Below are 18,170 nucleotides of genomic sequence, written 5' to 3'. Positions count from 1 at the left end.
ATTATAAATAAACAGTAGGTTAAATTCATGGTTATTGCACCATTTTGAGATCTATTAGAAGCGATTAATAGACAAAACAAAAATGTAATTTAACCAATTGACTGGCCAAAGATCAGGGCATTCATCAGCAAAGACGCAGTGCAAGCAGTGCAAACCACATTGAAGTCAAAATGATTGATGAAATAGAAGTGTGTCAGCTGTATGTTGATTTGTGATTCATAATTTACATTTTACCGGTACTACCAGTAGTAGTAGGCCAACCGATAAGTTGTGATGATGTCCATCAAAGTACAATACATTGCCAGTGGCACGCACACATTTCGTGCAGATCAGTAGGGGGGGGCTTTTCATGGCAGCCAGAAGAGACAATTGAAGTAGGATGCAGTGAGCAAAGTTACTGGTCTCAAATTTAGTTATACTTGCTCTATATATATATTGATGCTTCTAATTGTGCATGTCATAAACAAATTTTTTTTTAGGATTAAAGGTTATACTCTATTGTTGGATTTATGTATTTATTTTCAAATGCCACATTCATTTGGCAGACCTAACTTGATTGACCCTCTTTCTATAAGGCCTAGTCTATGAGAGGCCTAATCATATTTGTATGAATATTTTGTTAACGCCTAGGCTATAGAGATGCATTCAGGTAATGAACTCATTATTATGTGTCAACATTTTAATTTGATTACAATTATTTATTGTCAATCATTCTTGAATTTGTTAGACTATACAAATATTTAGATTAATGACTTGATAATACATTCATGATACATAACTTAATAATACATTACATTTTTTCCAATATTTTTTTGGATATGATAGAATATTGCATTCTATTATACATCCTATGTGAATAATGTTCATTAAGGTTAATTTGTGTAATAATGAAAATCAGTCTGAAATTGAATTATTCGCCTATTGTTCATGTCCATATAGCCTAGGACAATGTGGTAAAGTGCTGTTATTCCTTATCCACCTATTTATTTATTATTATTTTAACTTTTTTTGCTCGCTCGGCTCACTTTTCTGGCGGGGGAAAAATCCATTAAACAGTGAATCAATTGTATCTGGCCTAAATGTAAAAAATAAAACAAAAGGCTTAATCCATTCTAGTAATTCTGTGTAAAGCGGTACCTCTTTCTAGGGTTGCAAAGGGACAGTATATTACAAGTATACAACCAGAATTTTGGTAACTTACAAGGATTTTATGTTGTTTATCACAAGATATCACAGGTGTCTGTAATTGTCTCTGCCCCTCTGTGTGGCCTTATCAGATGTAAAATAATCAAAGAAGATTATAATATATATATATATATATATATATATATATATATATATATATATTATATATATATATATATATATATATTTATATATTTATATACTCTTTGTTGTAAATGATTTGTAAATGATTTGTTGCCAAACTGGTGGTAGTTGTGAAAAAAGACAATTGTTTGAAGTGTTGCAGAGTTTATAGAAAATAATGCAATTGTTGATTAGATACTTTTTTCATGAATATGTCTATTTTCTCTTGAACCATATGGACTATCCACTAGAAACTCATGGACAATTTGAACACAGATATACAAAATAAATACTATATATGAATACAGTTTTTAAAAGTATAAATTACCAAAGTTACCATAGATTGCCATAGATGTCCAACAATTTCAGTAACTTTGGTAAATTACCGGTAAAATTTGCAACCCTTACCTCTCTCTCTCGCTCCGTCTTGGTCAGGTTGATCTGTTTGAGGATCTGCGATCGCTGTTCCATTACCAGGGTCTTCTCATAGGTGTAGGCTGAGATATCGCTGTCATGCTGAGAGAAGAGAAGGCCTGGGTTAGTGTATTTAGGATGGACAGATACACCAGCTATCCTATGGATGTCATATGGACAACTTTGTGTTTGGTGTCATCAGTCGACTGGATGGACAGCAGCACTGCAAGGGACATGGGAGACAGCAAACACACTTTCATACATAATACAATGACGATTCATATTATATCAACTATGTAATATGATCCATACAGCCAACGTTCAAGACTAAATTTAGAGTAAACAATTAACAAGTAAACTCCCATTGTGTATCTTTCATCACATGTGAAACGGTCATAGAGAGATATGGCGTCTTACCATTTCCACCACTTCAACCTCGGCATCGATACGCAGGTGGTACAGGAAGGTGGTCAGGTCTTTCTTCATCTGGATGCTGTTGTCGTCCATCTGGGCCACGGTGAAGATGCGCATCCTGCATTTCTTCCACACCTATTAGTAGAAAAGACCAGTGGAACCTGCTCATCTATAACCTGTCATACAGTAATCCGCACTTCCTCCACACCTGTCAGTAGGAAAGACCATTGTAACTTGCTCATCTATAACCTGTTATACAGGTTGGGCTCCCGAGTGGGGCAGCAGTCTAAGACACTGCTTCTCAGTGCAAGAGGCGTCACTGCAGTTCCTGGTTTGAATCTAGGCTGTATCACAACCGGCCATGATTGGGAGTCCCATAGGGGGGCGCACAATTGGCCCAGCATCGGCCGGGGTATGCCGTCATTTTAAATAAGAATTTGTTCTCAACTGACTTGCCTAGTTAAATTTAAAAAATATTTAAAAAAATACAGTATTCTGGTTAGAACCTTCATGATGATGTGTAGAAACTGCGATAGCATGCGCATTGATTAGTTAACGCACTGATTGTACAAATGCCCTGCACTATAGTTTTTTAAAATGTACATTGCACTTTACTATAGAACTGAGTGCATGACCAGCTATATATTTAAGCAATAAGGCACGAGGAAGTGTGGAATATGAACAATATACCACTGCTCAGGGCTGTTCTTATGTACGACACAACGTGGAGTGCCTGGACACAGCCCTTAGCCGAGGTAAATAGTCTGCATATCACAAACGCCGAGGTGCCTTATTCCTATTATAAACTGGTTACAAACGTAATTAGAACAGTAAAAATAAATGTATATGGTTTGATGTGCCATGGCTGTCAGCCAATCAGCATCCAGGGCTTGAACCACCGAGTTTATAAATAGAGTTTAGCAATGCGATCCATATCTCAGGGTGGGCGTGTGGTAGGCAGCCTACCTTGTGCTGGCGCAGAAGGAAAGGCAGCAGCATCAGCATGCCTCCATCATGGACAATCCACCACACATCAATGTGGCCCTCTGAGAAGCGCTCTCCATTGGAAGGGAAGGCAGCGATGTTCTTGGGCACCAGCAAGGCTAGGTGAGCGGCTGTGGTCTCCCGAACCAGCTCTACAGGACAGGACAGAGAGGGAAGAGAGGGGATTTAATCTAATATGAGTCTGATGATCACTCAATAACCTTTATGGAAGATCTTGTGAAAATCAGATAGCAACATCCTGTACAATATGGATTAAAGTGATAATGTTGTGTACAAAAAAACAAAACATAAGGATTATCTTTCATGACATGTCTACAACCTCCCCCAAAGATCCTGATTTAAAGCTCAACCGACAGATCTGATTCAGTGTACGGTGCAAAAACGACCAGAACATGGTAATAAGACAGTAATAACCTAGATAAATAATGTGTTTGGTTTTCCTACTCCCCCCATCCTACTTGACCATACACCCTTGACCCCCTTTGTGACCCACCAATGAAGTCCCTCCAGGTCTGGTGGTCGTCAGCCTGCTTCCAGTTGCGTGGCCAGCTGACCAGCACCGTGTTGTGCATGAGACCGCCCAGCCCACTGGCCTGGAGCAGGTGGGAGGTGGCGTCGCGCATGTTGGACGAGATGGTGACCTGGCAGAAGCCCTTCACCTTCTCTGTCTCCATCAGCTTACGCAGAGACTGGAGGGGATGGGGGGGTGAGAGAGAGAATGAAGGGCAGAGGAGAGAGGGAGGGAGAGGGGGTGGGATAGTAGAGAGGAGAGGGGATGAAAGAGAGTGAGAGCAGTGTAAGGGAACCAACTAAGCCACAGAGGGCAGTAAGGGTCAAAACCTTGCCCAGCAGTTGAAGGGTGAAATGAAGGTGAAATGGACGTTGGTGACACTGATTTAGGTACGACCTAATTTTATGTGCTACGCAAGTGTGGACATTGATACAGAGGTACAGGATCAAGTCTAAATCACTCCAGATCAGAGTAGTGAGGTTTGTGTGATATGCAGTGGGATGACATGAGATCTGCCTAGTACAGTTGAAGTCGGACGTTTGCATGCACTTAGGTTGGAGTCATTAAAACTCGTTTTTCAACCACTCCCCAAATTTCTTGTTATAAACTATAGTTTTGGCAAGTCGGTTAGGACATCTACTTTGTGCATGACACAAGTCATTTTTTCAACAATTGTTTACAGACAGATTATTTCACTTATAATTCACTGTATCACAATTCCAGTGGGTCAGAAATTAACATACACTGTGCCTTTAATAAGATTGTAAACAATAAAAATGTGCCTTTCAACAGCTTGGAAAATTCTGGAAAAGTCATGGCTTTAGAAACTTCTGATAGGCTAATTGACATCTTTTGAGTCAATGGGATGTGTACCTGTGGATGTATTTCAAGGCCTACCTTCAAACTCAGTGCCTCTTTGCTTGACATCATGGGAAAATCAAAATAAATCAGTCAAGACCTCAGAAAAAAATTGTGGATCTCCACAAGTCTGGTTCATCATTGGGAGAAATTTACAACGCCTGAAGGTACCACGTTCATCTGTACAAACAATAGTACGCAAGTATAAACACCATGGGACCACGCAGCAGTCATACCACTCAGGAAGAAGGCACGTTCTGTCTCCTAGAGATGAATGTACTTTGGTGCGAAAAGTGCAAATCAATCCCAGAACAACAGCAAAGGACCTTGCGAAGATGCTGGAGGAAACAGGTACAAAAGTATCTATATCCACAGTAAAACGAGTCCGATATTGACATATCGACATAACCTGAAAGGCCGCTCAGCAAGGAAGAAGCCACTGCTCCAAAACCGCCAAAAAATAGCCAGACTACAGTTTGCAACTGCACATGGGGACAAAGATTGTACTTTTTGGAGAAATGTCCTCTGGTCTGATGAAACAAAAATAGAACTGTTTGGCCATCATGACCATTGTTACGTTTGGAGGAAAATGGGGAGGCTTGCAAGCTGAAGAACTCCATCCCAACTGTAAAGCACGGGGTTGGCAGCATCATGTTGTGGGGGTGCTTTGCTGCAGGAGGGACTGGTGCACTTCACAAAATAGATGGCATCACGAGGCAGGAACATTATGTGGATATATTGAAGCAACATCTCAAGACATCTGTCAGGAAGTTAAAGCTTGGTCGCAAATGGGTCTTCCAAATGGACAATGACCCCAAGCATACTTCCAAAGATGTGGTAAAATGGCTTAAGGACAACAAAGTCAAGGTATTGGAGTGGCCATCACAAAGCCCTGACCTAAATCCTATAGAACATTTGTGGGCAGAACTGAAAAAAGTGTGTGGGAGCAAGGAGGCCTAGAAACCTTACTAAGTTACACCAGCTCTGTCAGGAGAAATGGGCCAAAATACACCCAACTTACTGTGGAAAGCTTGTGGAAGGCTACCTGAAACATTTGCCCGAAGTTAAACAATTTAAGGGCAATGCTACAAAATACTAATTGAGTGTATGTAAACTTCTGACCCACTGGGAATGTGATGAAAGAAATAAAAGCTGAAATAATACATTCTCTCTACTATTATTCTGACATTTCACATTCTTAAAATAAAGTGGTGATCCTAACTGACCAAAGACATGGAATTTTTACTAGGATTAAATGTCAGGAATTGTGAAAAACTGAGTTTAAATGTATTTGGCTAAGGTGTATGTACAATTCTGACTTCAACTCTATCTAACCTGCTCTGCCCGCTGGGCCTGGGGGTGGTTCTCCAGATAGGTGCCTGCCAAGGCAGTGCCCACAATGGTCAGCCCTTTGCCCGCTTTCAGCTGATTGGTCAGCGAGAGCAGGCGAGGCTGCTCCACATTCTGCTCCACATCCGTACTGACCAACACCAGCAGCTGAGGCCTTGAGTGAGACAGAGGGAGTCACAGAAGGAAGGAAGGAAGGAAGGAAGGAAGGAAGGGAATAATAGGAGAAAGGGTTTCAACGTGTTGCTTTGGCAAAACAAAAATGTATACTTATATCATTCCAGAGTTGAATTTTGAGTTGAATTTAAAGTGTAGCACAGAGATTTGAAAGATTGAAAGGGAGAGTAAGGTGACAAAGAGAAAGAGAGGAAGTAAGAGTAGAGTAGAGGTGAGAAAGGTAGAGAACAAGTGAAAAAAGAGAGAAAAAAGCAAGGAAGAGTGCACTGAGGTTATCAGTGCACAGACGAGAATGTCTGTAAAAGTATTATTGTCTGTACCATGACAGTAGCTCAAAATGAATTAAATGGAATGCTCCACATGCACAGACATGTTGTTAATTTCAATGTTAATTAGATATGTGACACGGAATGGCCTGTGTATCTTATTTGTGTGGGTTTATCTGTGTACACTGCAGACCTGGGTTAAATGACTATTTTAGGTATTTCAATAACGTTTTCAAAACAAATATTCAGATAAGCTTCTTTTGGAAAGACAAGTAGTTGAATATTGGAATGTATTTGAAAACACTATTTGGAAAGTATGTGTTACCATTAATTCAAATACATATTGTTGGAAGTATTTGAAAGACAGTATTTTCAAATAAATATTGTAACTTAGTATGTATTGTTATTTGGTTTGTTTTTTAAAATAGTTATGACTGTACACTGTCACGAATCCCCCCCGGTACTGCTGCTCATTCCGTTCACCAGCTCCGGAGGTCTACGTCATCAGCCTTCTAGGCGTCGCTGAACTGGATTAATGAATATGATGTCAGTTCGGTTGTCATCTGAGACATTCTCATCAATGATAGGATGACATAAACTCTACAGTGGAAAGTCTACACATCAGAGTTATCGGATTCACATGGAATTGATGTTCATTTTAAATGTTTGAATATAAAATATTTTTCACTACAGAAGTGATACCTCCTAGCTGTTGAGCCACAGCAGCTGCAAAAACGGCGTTACAACGACGTTACTACAACGTATCCAATTGTCCACCAGAGACATTCTTCAAAGGACAAAGGACTAGGTTTGGTAACAAGGCCGTCCATCTACCACCAACCTACCGAAGCGCAGCCCAGAGTAAATATTTATTGCATTTTCCTTTTCCAAATGGGCGGTAATTTAGAATGCATAAGATACTGTATTTACGATAGCACAGCTTCTCCCTTTGTCTCTCAGTCTTCCCGCTCTTTCACTCAAACCCAGCCCCTTTTATTTTGTGCAACCAGCTATCACATCTTGTCACGCCCTGGTCAAAATATATTATGTTTTTTCTACATTTATTCGGTCAGGCCAGCGTGTGACATGGGTTAGTGTGGTATGTTTTTGTCTTGGGGCTTTGTGGGATGTCAGAGTCAGGTGATTATCGTTGTCTCTGATTGGGAACCATATTTAGGCAGCCATATTCTTTGAGTGTTTCGTGGGTGATTGTTCCTGTCTCTGTGTTTAGGTTCACGAGATAGGCTGTATAGTTTTTTCACGTTTCCGTCTGTTGTTTTTTGTACGTTTCAGTTATTTCACGTCTAGTCTACTTTGATCAATAAATATGAGTAACCACCACGCTGCATTTTGGTCCGCTCCTCCTTACACAGAAGAACGTCGTTACACATCTGTTCCGCCCGCTAGGGATGTTTTCCTTTATGACGTCATTTGTGATCAAGATATGATTCATTCTTTGTATATGTAATTCTGTGTGATTAGTTAGGTATTTAGTAAATAAATTTCAACTTGTTAGCCAGGGTTCGTGAAGATAACCAAGAATTTACAACGATTAATATTGACTGCTATTGATGTAAAATATTACTAGGTCTTTAACTTCTTCGATATAGGGGGCGCACTTTTAATTTTTGGATAAAAATACGTTCCCGTTTTAAACAAGATATTTTGTCACGAAAAGATGCACGACTATGCATATAATTGACAGCTTTGGAAAGAAAACACTCTGACGTTTCCAAAACTGCAAAGATATTGTCTGTGAGTGCCACAGAACTAATGCTACAGGCGAAACTAAGATGAAATTTCATACAGGAAATGCCCTAGATTTTGAATGCGCTGTGTTCCAATATCTCCTTATATGGCTGTGAATGCACCAGGAATGAGCCTACACTTTCTGTCGTTTCCCCAAGGTGTCTGCAGCATTGTGACGTATTTGTAGGCATATCATTGGAAGATTGACCATAAGAAACTACATTTACCAGGTGTCCGCTTGGTGTCCTCCGTCAAAATTATTGCGCAATCTCCAGCTGCGTCCACTTTTCCATTGGGTTCAGAGGAGAAAGGCAACTGCCACGAATGATTTATCATCAAATATATATGTGAAAAACACCTTGAGGATTGATTCTAAACAACGTTTGCCATGTTTCTGTCGATATTATGGAGTTAATTTGGAAAAAAGTTGTAATGACTGAATTTTTCTTTTTTTTTCTTAGCCAAACGTGATGAACAAAACGGAGCGATTTCTCCTACACAAATAATCTTTTGGGAAAAACTCAACATTTACTATCTAACTGAGAGTCTCCTCATTGAAAACATCCGCAGTTCTTCAAAGGTAAATGATTTTATTTGAATGCTTTTCTTGTTTTTGTGAAAATGTTGCCTGCTGAATGCTAGGCTTAATGCTATGCTAGCTATCAATACTCTTACACAAATGCTTGTGTAGCTATGGTTGAAAAGCATATTTTGAAAATCTGAGATGACAGTGTTGTTAACAAAAGGCTAAGCTTGTGAGCCAATATATTTATTTCATTTCATTTGCGATTTTCATGAATAGTTAACGTTGCATTATGCTAATGAGCTTGAGGCTATGATTACGCTCCCGGATACGGGATTGCTCGACGCTAGAGGTTAAGAGTTTATTCGGAAGATAACAGCTTTATAAATATTATTTTGTGGTACTCCGACTCTCTAGTTTATAACATTTACATGATTAGCTCAATCAGGTAATATTAATTACGGAGAAAGGATGTTATAGAATAGCATGTCATATCACTTAATCCGGCATAGCCACGTCCCACCTCCAGTTTTTGGTGTGCGCCGGCCCCTCGTCCAGCCTCATCAGAGCATATCGGGCGGCGCTGAGAGAAATGCCTCGTATCCCATCACCCCACTCTTTCTCCGCCCTGTCACACAATCAAACACCAGGGTTATATCATTCTATCATGTCACAACTAATGGTATTACATAGTTATTATTACACCATTAAAAGCCTAATAACTAGGCCTATGTGTTACATGTCTATTACAAATTAAAATTACAATATTATAACATTATTATTTATACTGCACAGGCTTCTAAACATCTAAATTTCTAACCTATTTTCACCGTTTGGTAGGCTATCGGTTTAGGGAGTCATAAGAATTGTGTGAGCATGGGTCTTTAAAAAACTTAGCTTAAAAATGTGTTTAAAAATCAGTCATCGCTGCAAAAGTCTGCTTTATAGCATCTCTTCCTACAGACAGAATGCTAAGTCGTTGTTGGCCAAGCTCTGTTTTCAACCAGCTTTACCATCAAGTCATGTAATTGCAACCCAAGCCATTGTCTCAGCACAGCAAGCCATAACACTAAATTGTCCAAACAGTGGAAACCCCAATCGACACATTTCCCCTTTAACTGGCTTGACTGAATGATGGTTGATAGGATTTTAACCCCCCCTCCCAATACACAGACACCACAAACACACACAAACACACAGCCAGCAAATCCAATCTGTCTCATGGGTCACGCTACACTCACCCATGGAACTCAATATACTTGTAGATACTGCCAGCGATCACCATGGCAACAATGGCATAGAACCAGGAACAGATGAACATGAGCGATAGACACAGACTCATGCCCAGGAAGGACAGGGCCCTGTAAAGAGACACAAACAGAGAAAGGATTAGATACACACATGTACCGAATGCACACACACACATGCACATGCAGACATACATGTACATTAAACAGTATAAAAACAGACGCACGCATGTATATGAGTGTGTGTGTGTGTGTGTGTGCGCGCGCGTGCGTCTCAACTCCAATTCTTGGTGTGCGCTGGCTCCTCCTTCAGCCTCATCAAAGCATATCAATACAGTTTGATACGGCTGGACGAAGGGCCGGCACACACCAAGAACTGGAGGTGAGACGTGCGTGCACACACACACACACACACACACACACACACACACACACACACACACACACACACACACACACACACACACACACTCAAGGCCCTTGTATCCTCTCTCAGGATGAGTTCCGTTGATGGGATTTTGTGGGACTCACCAGTGATAGAACTTGAAGCGCGGCCTCCAGTTAGGCGTCCTCAGGAGGGTTTGCAAGGCACAGGCCAGGTTCACAAACATGTAGCACATCAGAAAGAACCTACATAACAGAAACAAAGCCTTCAGCCATGGCAAAAAAGCGAGAGAGACAACAATGTGGCTTACATACATTTTCTGTTTATTTGGAAACATGACTATAAGGCACCAATTACTCGCTTATTACTCGCTTATAAGCTGCTTATAAGCTTTTAACCAAATAAAAACCATTCTCAGATGTTACTATAGTAAATCATAGCCTTACATACTGACGTTACATACTGACGCAAAATGTAGAGTGCAATTGTTGGTTCAGGATTTTTTTTTAAAATGGGTGGGGGGTGTGACTGAATACTTAAGTAAATGTGATATAATTAGAGAGATTGTCTGAAAAACAGTTTTTGCTTCGTCAGTATTTGGGTATTGTGTGTAGATTGATGAGGGGAAAAAATGTAAATACATTTTCAAATATGGCTGTAACCTAACAGAATGTGGAAAAAGTCAAAGGGTCTAAATACTTTCCAAAGAGGTGAAACCCCTCCCCCTCCAATACAGCCACTGATTACTAAAACAAGTCACAAATCGCCCAATGATGTACTGGGCCGTTCACACTACCCTCTGTAGTGCCTTGTGGTCGGAGGCAGAGCAGTTGCCATACTAGGCAGTGATGCAACTGTAGAACCTTTTGAGGATCTGAGGGGGGCCCCTGTGTTGGGGGCCCCTGTGGGGCCCCTGTGTTGAGGATCAGCGTGGCGGATGTGTTGTTGCCTACCCTTACCACCTGGGGGCAGCCATTCAGGAAGTCCAGGATCCAGCTACAGAGGGAGGTTTTAAGTCCCAGGGTCCTTAGCTTAGTGATGAGCTTTGAGGGCACTGTGTTGAACGCTGAGCTGTAGTCAATGAATAGCATTCTCACATAGGTGTTCCTTTTGTCCAGGTGGGAAAGGGCAGTGTGGTGTGCAACAGAGAGGGCGGTATGCAAATTGGAGTGGGTCTAGGGTTTCTGGGATAATGGTGTTGATGTGAGCCATGACCAGCCTTTCAAGCTTTTCATGGCTACAAACTTCAGTGCTATGGGTCGGTAGTCATTTAGGCAGGTTACCTTAATGTTCTTGGGCACAGGCACTATGGTGGTCTGCTTAACCCGTGTGTAGTCTTAACATTCTTGTCCTAAGGGTAAAAAATGACCCGCCTTCACTAAACCCCTAAAATAAAGCAGCTTAATTGAATTTTAAACCCCAAATCTATTTTGCATGAAGAAACAACCTGTCATTCATCACAAACCTGATGAATATCTGGGTTTTCCCTCTTCCCAAAGCAGAAAGTCTGCATTTAATCAGTGGACACCACTTGTTTTTATTACAACACACATGTCATAATTGTTTTCTTGACTAAAGTAGAGGTTTATTATTATTGTTATTATTGCTAAAGGTCCTGCAGAGGTGTAAACATATTTTTTTAGCAAAATAAATCACTTGTATAGCCTAAGAAAGTAGCAGAAATGTGCAGAAAGTAGTTTTGAATGCATTTTATTGAAGGGACACAATGTCAGTCTTGAACTTTTTTGGCCACACTGTGATATATTCTTATATACTGTACAATGAGGAATTCAACTACCAAATACTAGTACTTTTTAACCATTGCCCCCACCCACCATGTGTATAAACAACAACAATAAATAATAATAATAATAATAAAAACGTGAAGAACATAAATCAATCAACTCTAATTTGCACATGTAGGACAGTATGTGTCACGTTCACTGTCTTCAAACTCCCTGTCATAGATGAGCCAAGGTGCAGGAACCGGACCGTGGATCATCGCCGGAGGCTCTGGACTGGGAACCCCCGCTGGAGGCTCCGGACTGCAGACCGCCGCTGGAGGCTCCGGACTGTGGACCGTCGCTGGAGGCTCCGGACTGGGAACCGTCGTTGGAGGCTCCGGACTGGGGACCGTCGCTGGAGGCTCCGGACTAGGGACTATCATTGGAGGCTCCGGACTGGGGACCGTCATTGGAGGCTCCGGACTGGAGACCGTCGCTGGAGGCTCCGGACTGGGGACCGTCGCTGTAGGCTCCGGACTGGGGAGCGTCGTTGGAGGCTCCGGACTGGGGACTGTCGCTGGAGGCTCCGGACTAGGGACCATCGTTGGAGGCTCCGGACTGGGGACTGTCGTTGGAGGCTCCGGATTGGTGACCGTTGTTGGAGGCTCCGGACTGAGGACCGTCGCTGGAGGCTCCATGCTCTGGATTTTCACTGCAGGCTCCGGGCCATGGACCATCACCGGAGGCTTCGTGCCATGGACTATCACTGGAGGCTTCGTGCTATGGATCATCACTACAGGCTCCGGGCCATGGATCATCACTGGAGGCTTCGTGCTATGGATCATCGCTACAGGCTCCGGGCCATGTAGTATGATTCGATCTTAGTCCTGTATTGACACATTGCCTGTTTGATGGTTTGTTAGAGGGCATAGCGGGATTTCTTATAAGCTTCTAGGTTAGAGTCCGGCTCCTCGAAAGCGTCAGCTTTAGCCTTTAGCTCTGTGCGAATGTTGCCTGTAATCCATGGCTTCTGGTTGGGGTATGTACATAGGGTCACTGTGGGGACAACGTCATCAATGCACTTCATGATGAAGCAAATGACTGATGTGGTGTACTCCTCAATGCCATCGGAATCCCGGAACATATTCCAGTCTGTGCTAGCAAATCAGTCCTGTAGCTTAGTGTCTGTTTCATCTGACCACTTTTTTATTGATCTAGTCACTGGTGCATCCTGCTTTAATTTTTGCTTGTAATCAGGATTCAGGAGGATATAATTATGGTCAGATTTGCCAAATGGAGGGCAAGGGAAAGCTTTGCATGCGTCTCTGTGTGTGGAGTAAAGGTGGTCCAGAGTTTTTTTTCCCCTCTGGTTGCACATTTGACATGCTGATAGAAATTTGGTATTAAAGTCCCTGGCTACTAGGAGTGCCGCCTCTGGGTCAGCGTTTTCTTGTTTGCTTATGGCGGAATACAGCTCATTCAATGCTGTCTTAGTACCAGCCTCTGACTGCGGTGGTATGTAAACAGTTACGGAAAATACAGATAAACGCTCTTGTTAGATAGTGTAGTCTACAGCTTATCATGAGATACTCTACCGCAGGTGAGCAATAGCTCGAGACTTCCTTAGATATCATGCACCAGCTGTTATTTAGAAAAAATACATAGTCCGCCTCCCCTTGTCTTACCAGACGCCGCTGTTCTGTTCAGCATATAACCAGCTAACTGATAGTGTTGTCGTTCAGCCACGACTCCGTGAAGCATAAGATATTCGTTTTGGATGTCCCGTTGGTAGTTTAATCTTCCGCATCGGTCATCGATTTTATTCTCCAAAATTGTATGTTTTCTAGCAGAATGTAAGAAAGTGGGGGTTTATTTGTTCGCCTCCAAATTCTCAGAAGACAGCCTGCCCTCTGGCCCCTTTTTCTCCGCCTCCTCTTCATGCAAATCCCATGGATCTAGGCCTGTTCCCAAGAAGGCAGTATATCATTTGCGTCGGGCTTGTCAGACTCGTTAAAGGAAAAAAGGATTCTGCCAGTCCGTGGTGAGTAATCGCAGTCCTGATGTCCAGAAGTTATTTTCGGTCATAAGAGATGGTAGCGGCAACATTATGTACAAAATAAGTACAAAAAATAAGTTACAAACAACACAAATAAACTAGCAAAAAAACACAATTGTTGGGGACACGTAAACGCCAGCCTTCTTCTCTGGCACCATTGTTACCACCAATGTCAAATGTGGAAAAAAAACACGTTGTCAAATATGACATAAAGCTGTGTTTTATAAAGGGTGGCATAAGCACTGCTTAATAAATAATTAAATTGAGGCTTCACAAAGCATTTACCAACTTGTCATGCATCTGGCAGAGCATTGCAATGCCAGGATAGTGGGTTATATTCCCGGGACCACCCCATACGTAACATGTTTACATGCATGACTGTAAGTTGCTGTGGATAAAAGTGTCTGCTAAATTGTACATATTATATTATATTACTCTAAAACATTTCTAGGATGGCTCAACCTTTTTCCCTCCACTGCATTGCCAATATTGGATCAGACCTCAACGTTCCACAAAATGCTGTGCTAAAGGATGACACACACTCTAAAGTGCCATCATGCACAGCTAAAAAACATAGGTAGGGCCTTATAAAGTATGTTAAGATGTTTTCCCAAATTCCGTTTTCTCGGTTGAGGTTTTACAGGTTTTAGATCTCCCCCCACCCAAATGCTGGTTTCCACACACTTTGATTTTCTGTGTTCAGAACAATGCTTAAACCACATCAGAGGACAACGTTTGAGGTCTGGGAAAATGTAACAAACTTTTTTGAGTGTGTTGCCTTTTAATTCAGTGTGCATTCCCTTCACTGTTGTTTGGTTAGCTGCGTTTCTGTAGAGCAGTAAGTGCACATGTGATGAGTTTGCAAATCACTGCCCACTTGTGGTGCCACTTGACAGCAAAAAAACAAGTAAGTTAACCTTTATTCATTGAAGTTTAAATTAGTTTGTAGTAGTTAAATGTTGAGTTCGATAACATAGCTACCTCCAACGTTATCGTCACAGAAATTGCTAGCTAGCTAGCTAAAGAACATTTGTCTAGATAGCAGTCTCAGCTAAATAATAAATCCCCCTAGATTCAGCAACATCTCATAGTCATGTCATGAGATTTGTAAATTAAAGAGGAATATAATAATATGAATCAAATGGAGTTTCCCCATCTCCCCAAAGCACAGAAATGCCCGTATCCAGGTGGTATGAAAAAGGCATTTCCTAAAAGACCTGCTAACTTTAAGGCAGAGAGGCAAGAACCAATCTTCCACCAGCTCAAGAACAAGCTACACTGTTCACAGCCCTGTGTAATGTTCAATGTAATTGCATTTCTGGACTTTTTTAAACTTAATGTATGTGTATTGTTTAAACATATAAAAATAAAATGACATGTATGGTTTAAATGTTTATTTGATTTAGCTGTTAGTGATAATTCCCGACTTGTTAATACATTTGTGTCAACATCATTAAGCATTTATGTACAGTACCAGCCTAAACTTTTGGACACACCTACTCATTCCAGGGTTTTTCTTTATTTTTTACTATTTTCTACATTGTAGAATAATAGTGAAGACATCAAAACTATGAAATAACACATATGGAATCATGTTGTAAACAAAGAATGTTAAACAAATCAAAATGTATTTTATATTTGAGATTTTTCATAGTAGCCACCCTTTGCCTCGATGACTGCATTGCACACACTTGACATTCTCTCAACCAGCTTCATGAGGTACCAGCGTCACCTGGAATGCATTTCAATTAACAGGTGTGTCTTGTATAAGTTAATTTGTGGAATTTCTTTCCTTCGTAATGCGATTGAGCCAATCAGTTGTGTTGTGACAAGGTAGGGGTGGTACACAGAAGATAGCCCTATTTGGTAAAAGACCAAGTCCATATTATGCCAAGAACAACTCAAATAAGCAAAGAGAAACGACACTCCATCATTACTTTAAGACATGAACAAGAACTTTGAAAGTTTTTTTAAGTGCAGTCGCAAAAACCATCAAGCACTATGATGAAATTGGCTCTCATGAGGACCGCCACAGGAAAGGAAGACTCAGTTACCTCTGCTGCAGAGGATAAGTTCATTAGCGTTACCAGCCTCAGAAATTGCAGCTGAAATAAATGTTTCACAGAGTTCAAGTAACAGACACATCTCAACATCAACTGTTCAGAAGAGACTCTGTGAATCAGCCCTTCATGGTCGAATTGCTGAAAAGAAACCACTACTAAAGGACACCAATAAGAAGAGGAGACTTGTTTAGGCCAAGAAACACCAACAATGGACATAAAATGGAAATCTGTCCAAATCTGAGATTTTAGTATTTTCGTTTTTTTGGTTCTCTGCATGTGTGGTTCCCACCATGAAGCATAGATGAAGAGGTGTGATGGTGCTTTGCTGGTGACACTGTCTGTGATTTATTTAGATTTCAAGGCACACTTAACCAGCTTGGCTACCACAGTATTCTGCAGCGATACACCATTCCATCTGGTTTGAATTCAGTGGGACTATAATTTGTTTATCAACTGGACAATGACCCAACACACCTCCAGGCTGTATAAGGCCTATTTGACCAAGAAGGAGAGTGTTGGAGCGCTGCATCAGATGACCTGGCCTCCACAATCACCGACCTCAACCCAATTGAGATGGTTTGGGATGAGTTGGACTTGCAGAGTGAAGGAAATGCAGCCAACAAGTGCTCAACATATGTGGGAACTCCTTCAAGACTGTTGGAAAAGGTGAATCTGGTTGAGAGAATGCCAAGAGTGTGCAAAGAGTGGCTACTTTTTAAAAAACAAACACTTTTGTCATCAATACATGATTCCATATGTGTTATGTCATAGTTGTGTTGTCGCTATTATTCTACAATGTAGAAAATAGCAAAAATAAAGAAAGACCCTTGAATGAGTAGGTGTGTCCAAACTTTTGACTGGTACTGTATATGTAATGAATGACCAAAAGTGTCTGACTTCATAATAAATACAGCATCATATGATAGGTAGTATCGACATTTTCATTCCCGCTCCATATGTAAAAGTAGTGGCCCCAGCCACAGTACAAGCGTCTGCGGATATATTTATTTATTTATTTTTGATTTGTCAACAACGCAGCCAAGGCATTTATGTGTTATAAATGACCAAAGGGGTCTGACTTTAAAGTAATTACAGCGTCATGCAATATAGAGTCTTTATGGATGTGTTATGAATGACCAGCCTTTATGGATGTGTTATGAATGGCTGAAGGTGTCTCACTTCAAACAAAGTATTCGTATTCCTCTTCTGTTCTGCTGGAGACCAGGGCTTGACTACAACCTGTTACAATGGTGCCAACATTTTGTGGCTGGGGGGGGGGGGTGAACGTGTCAAAGACCTGACTGGGCCCAGCACCACACGGTATGGCTTGTTATATTGGCTTGTTATATTGTTGTGTCAAAGACCTGACTGGGCTTAGCACCGCAAGGTATGGCTGGTTATATTGTTGTGTCAAAAACCTGCCTAGGCCCTTCACTGCATGGTATGGCTCATTATATTGTTGTGTGTGTGTTTGTGTACTGAGGAACATGTAACTTACTTCCAGAAGAAAGACCCTTTCAATTTCCTTATCAAGATAAGTGTTTCTTGGTCTAACGTCGTCACCAGGCTATTGCGCACACAGCAGATAGGTATAAGCCTGGGATATCAACCATTCAAACTTGGTCTTAGTCGGAGTGATCATAGAATTCAACGGGAGCGACCTTACTGAGTAAAGTACACTATATATGCAAAAGTATGTGGACACCCCTTCAAATTTGTGGACTCGGCTATTTCAGCCACATCCGCTGCTGACAGGTGTATAAAATCGAGCATACAGCCATGCAATCTCCATAGACAAACATTGGCAGTAAAATGGCCTTACTGAGGAGTTCTGTGACTTTCAACGTGGCACTGTCATAGGATGCCACCTTTCCCGACAACAGCTGCCCTGGTCAACTGTTAGTGCTGTTATTGTGAAGTGGAAAAATATAGGAGCAACAACGGCTCAGCCACGAACTGGTAAGCTACACAAGCTCACAGAACAGGGCCGCAGAGTGCTGAAGTGAGCAGCATGTAAAAATGGTTTGTCCTCGGTTGCATCACTCACTACTGAGTTCCAAACTGCCTCTGGAAGCAACGTCAACATAAGAACCTTTTGTCGGGAGCGTCATGAAATGGGCTTC

General features: G+C 41.4%; 1 protein-coding gene across 2 annotated transcripts in view; it reads right to left on the bottom strand.

The window, feature by feature from the left end:
* LOC135539552 (solute carrier family 12 member 5-like) overlaps positions 1–18,170 on the bottom strand; it is a 173,845-nt gene that overhangs the window by 33,281 nt on the left and 122,394 nt on the right. For both annotated transcript variants that reach the window (XM_064965487.1, XM_064965488.1), the window contains exons 14-21: positions 10,351–10,449; positions 9,814–9,933; positions 9,096–9,200; positions 5,846–6,014; positions 3,635–3,830; positions 3,103–3,272; positions 2,140–2,271; positions 1,717–1,824 (exon numbers count right to left, since the gene is read on the bottom strand). In XM_064965487.1, the coding sequence (XP_064821559.1) occupies positions 1,717–1,824; positions 2,140–2,271; positions 3,103–3,272; positions 3,635–3,830; positions 5,846–6,014; positions 9,096–9,200; positions 9,814–9,933; positions 10,351–10,449 (1,099 nt within the window). The remainder of the gene's footprint in view (positions 1–1,716; positions 1,825–2,139; positions 2,272–3,102; positions 3,273–3,634; positions 3,831–5,845; positions 6,015–9,095; positions 9,201–9,813; positions 9,934–10,350; positions 10,450–18,170) is intronic.

Source organism: Oncorhynchus masou, chromosome 5 (assembly GCF_036934945.1).
Source record: "Oncorhynchus masou masou isolate Uvic2021 chromosome 5, UVic_Omas_1.1, whole genome shotgun sequence".
In the NCBI taxonomy this organism is placed as follows: Eukaryota; Metazoa; Chordata; class Actinopteri; order Salmoniformes; family Salmonidae; genus Oncorhynchus; species Oncorhynchus masou.
This window is presented reverse-complemented; position numbering and strand designations above follow the sequence as displayed.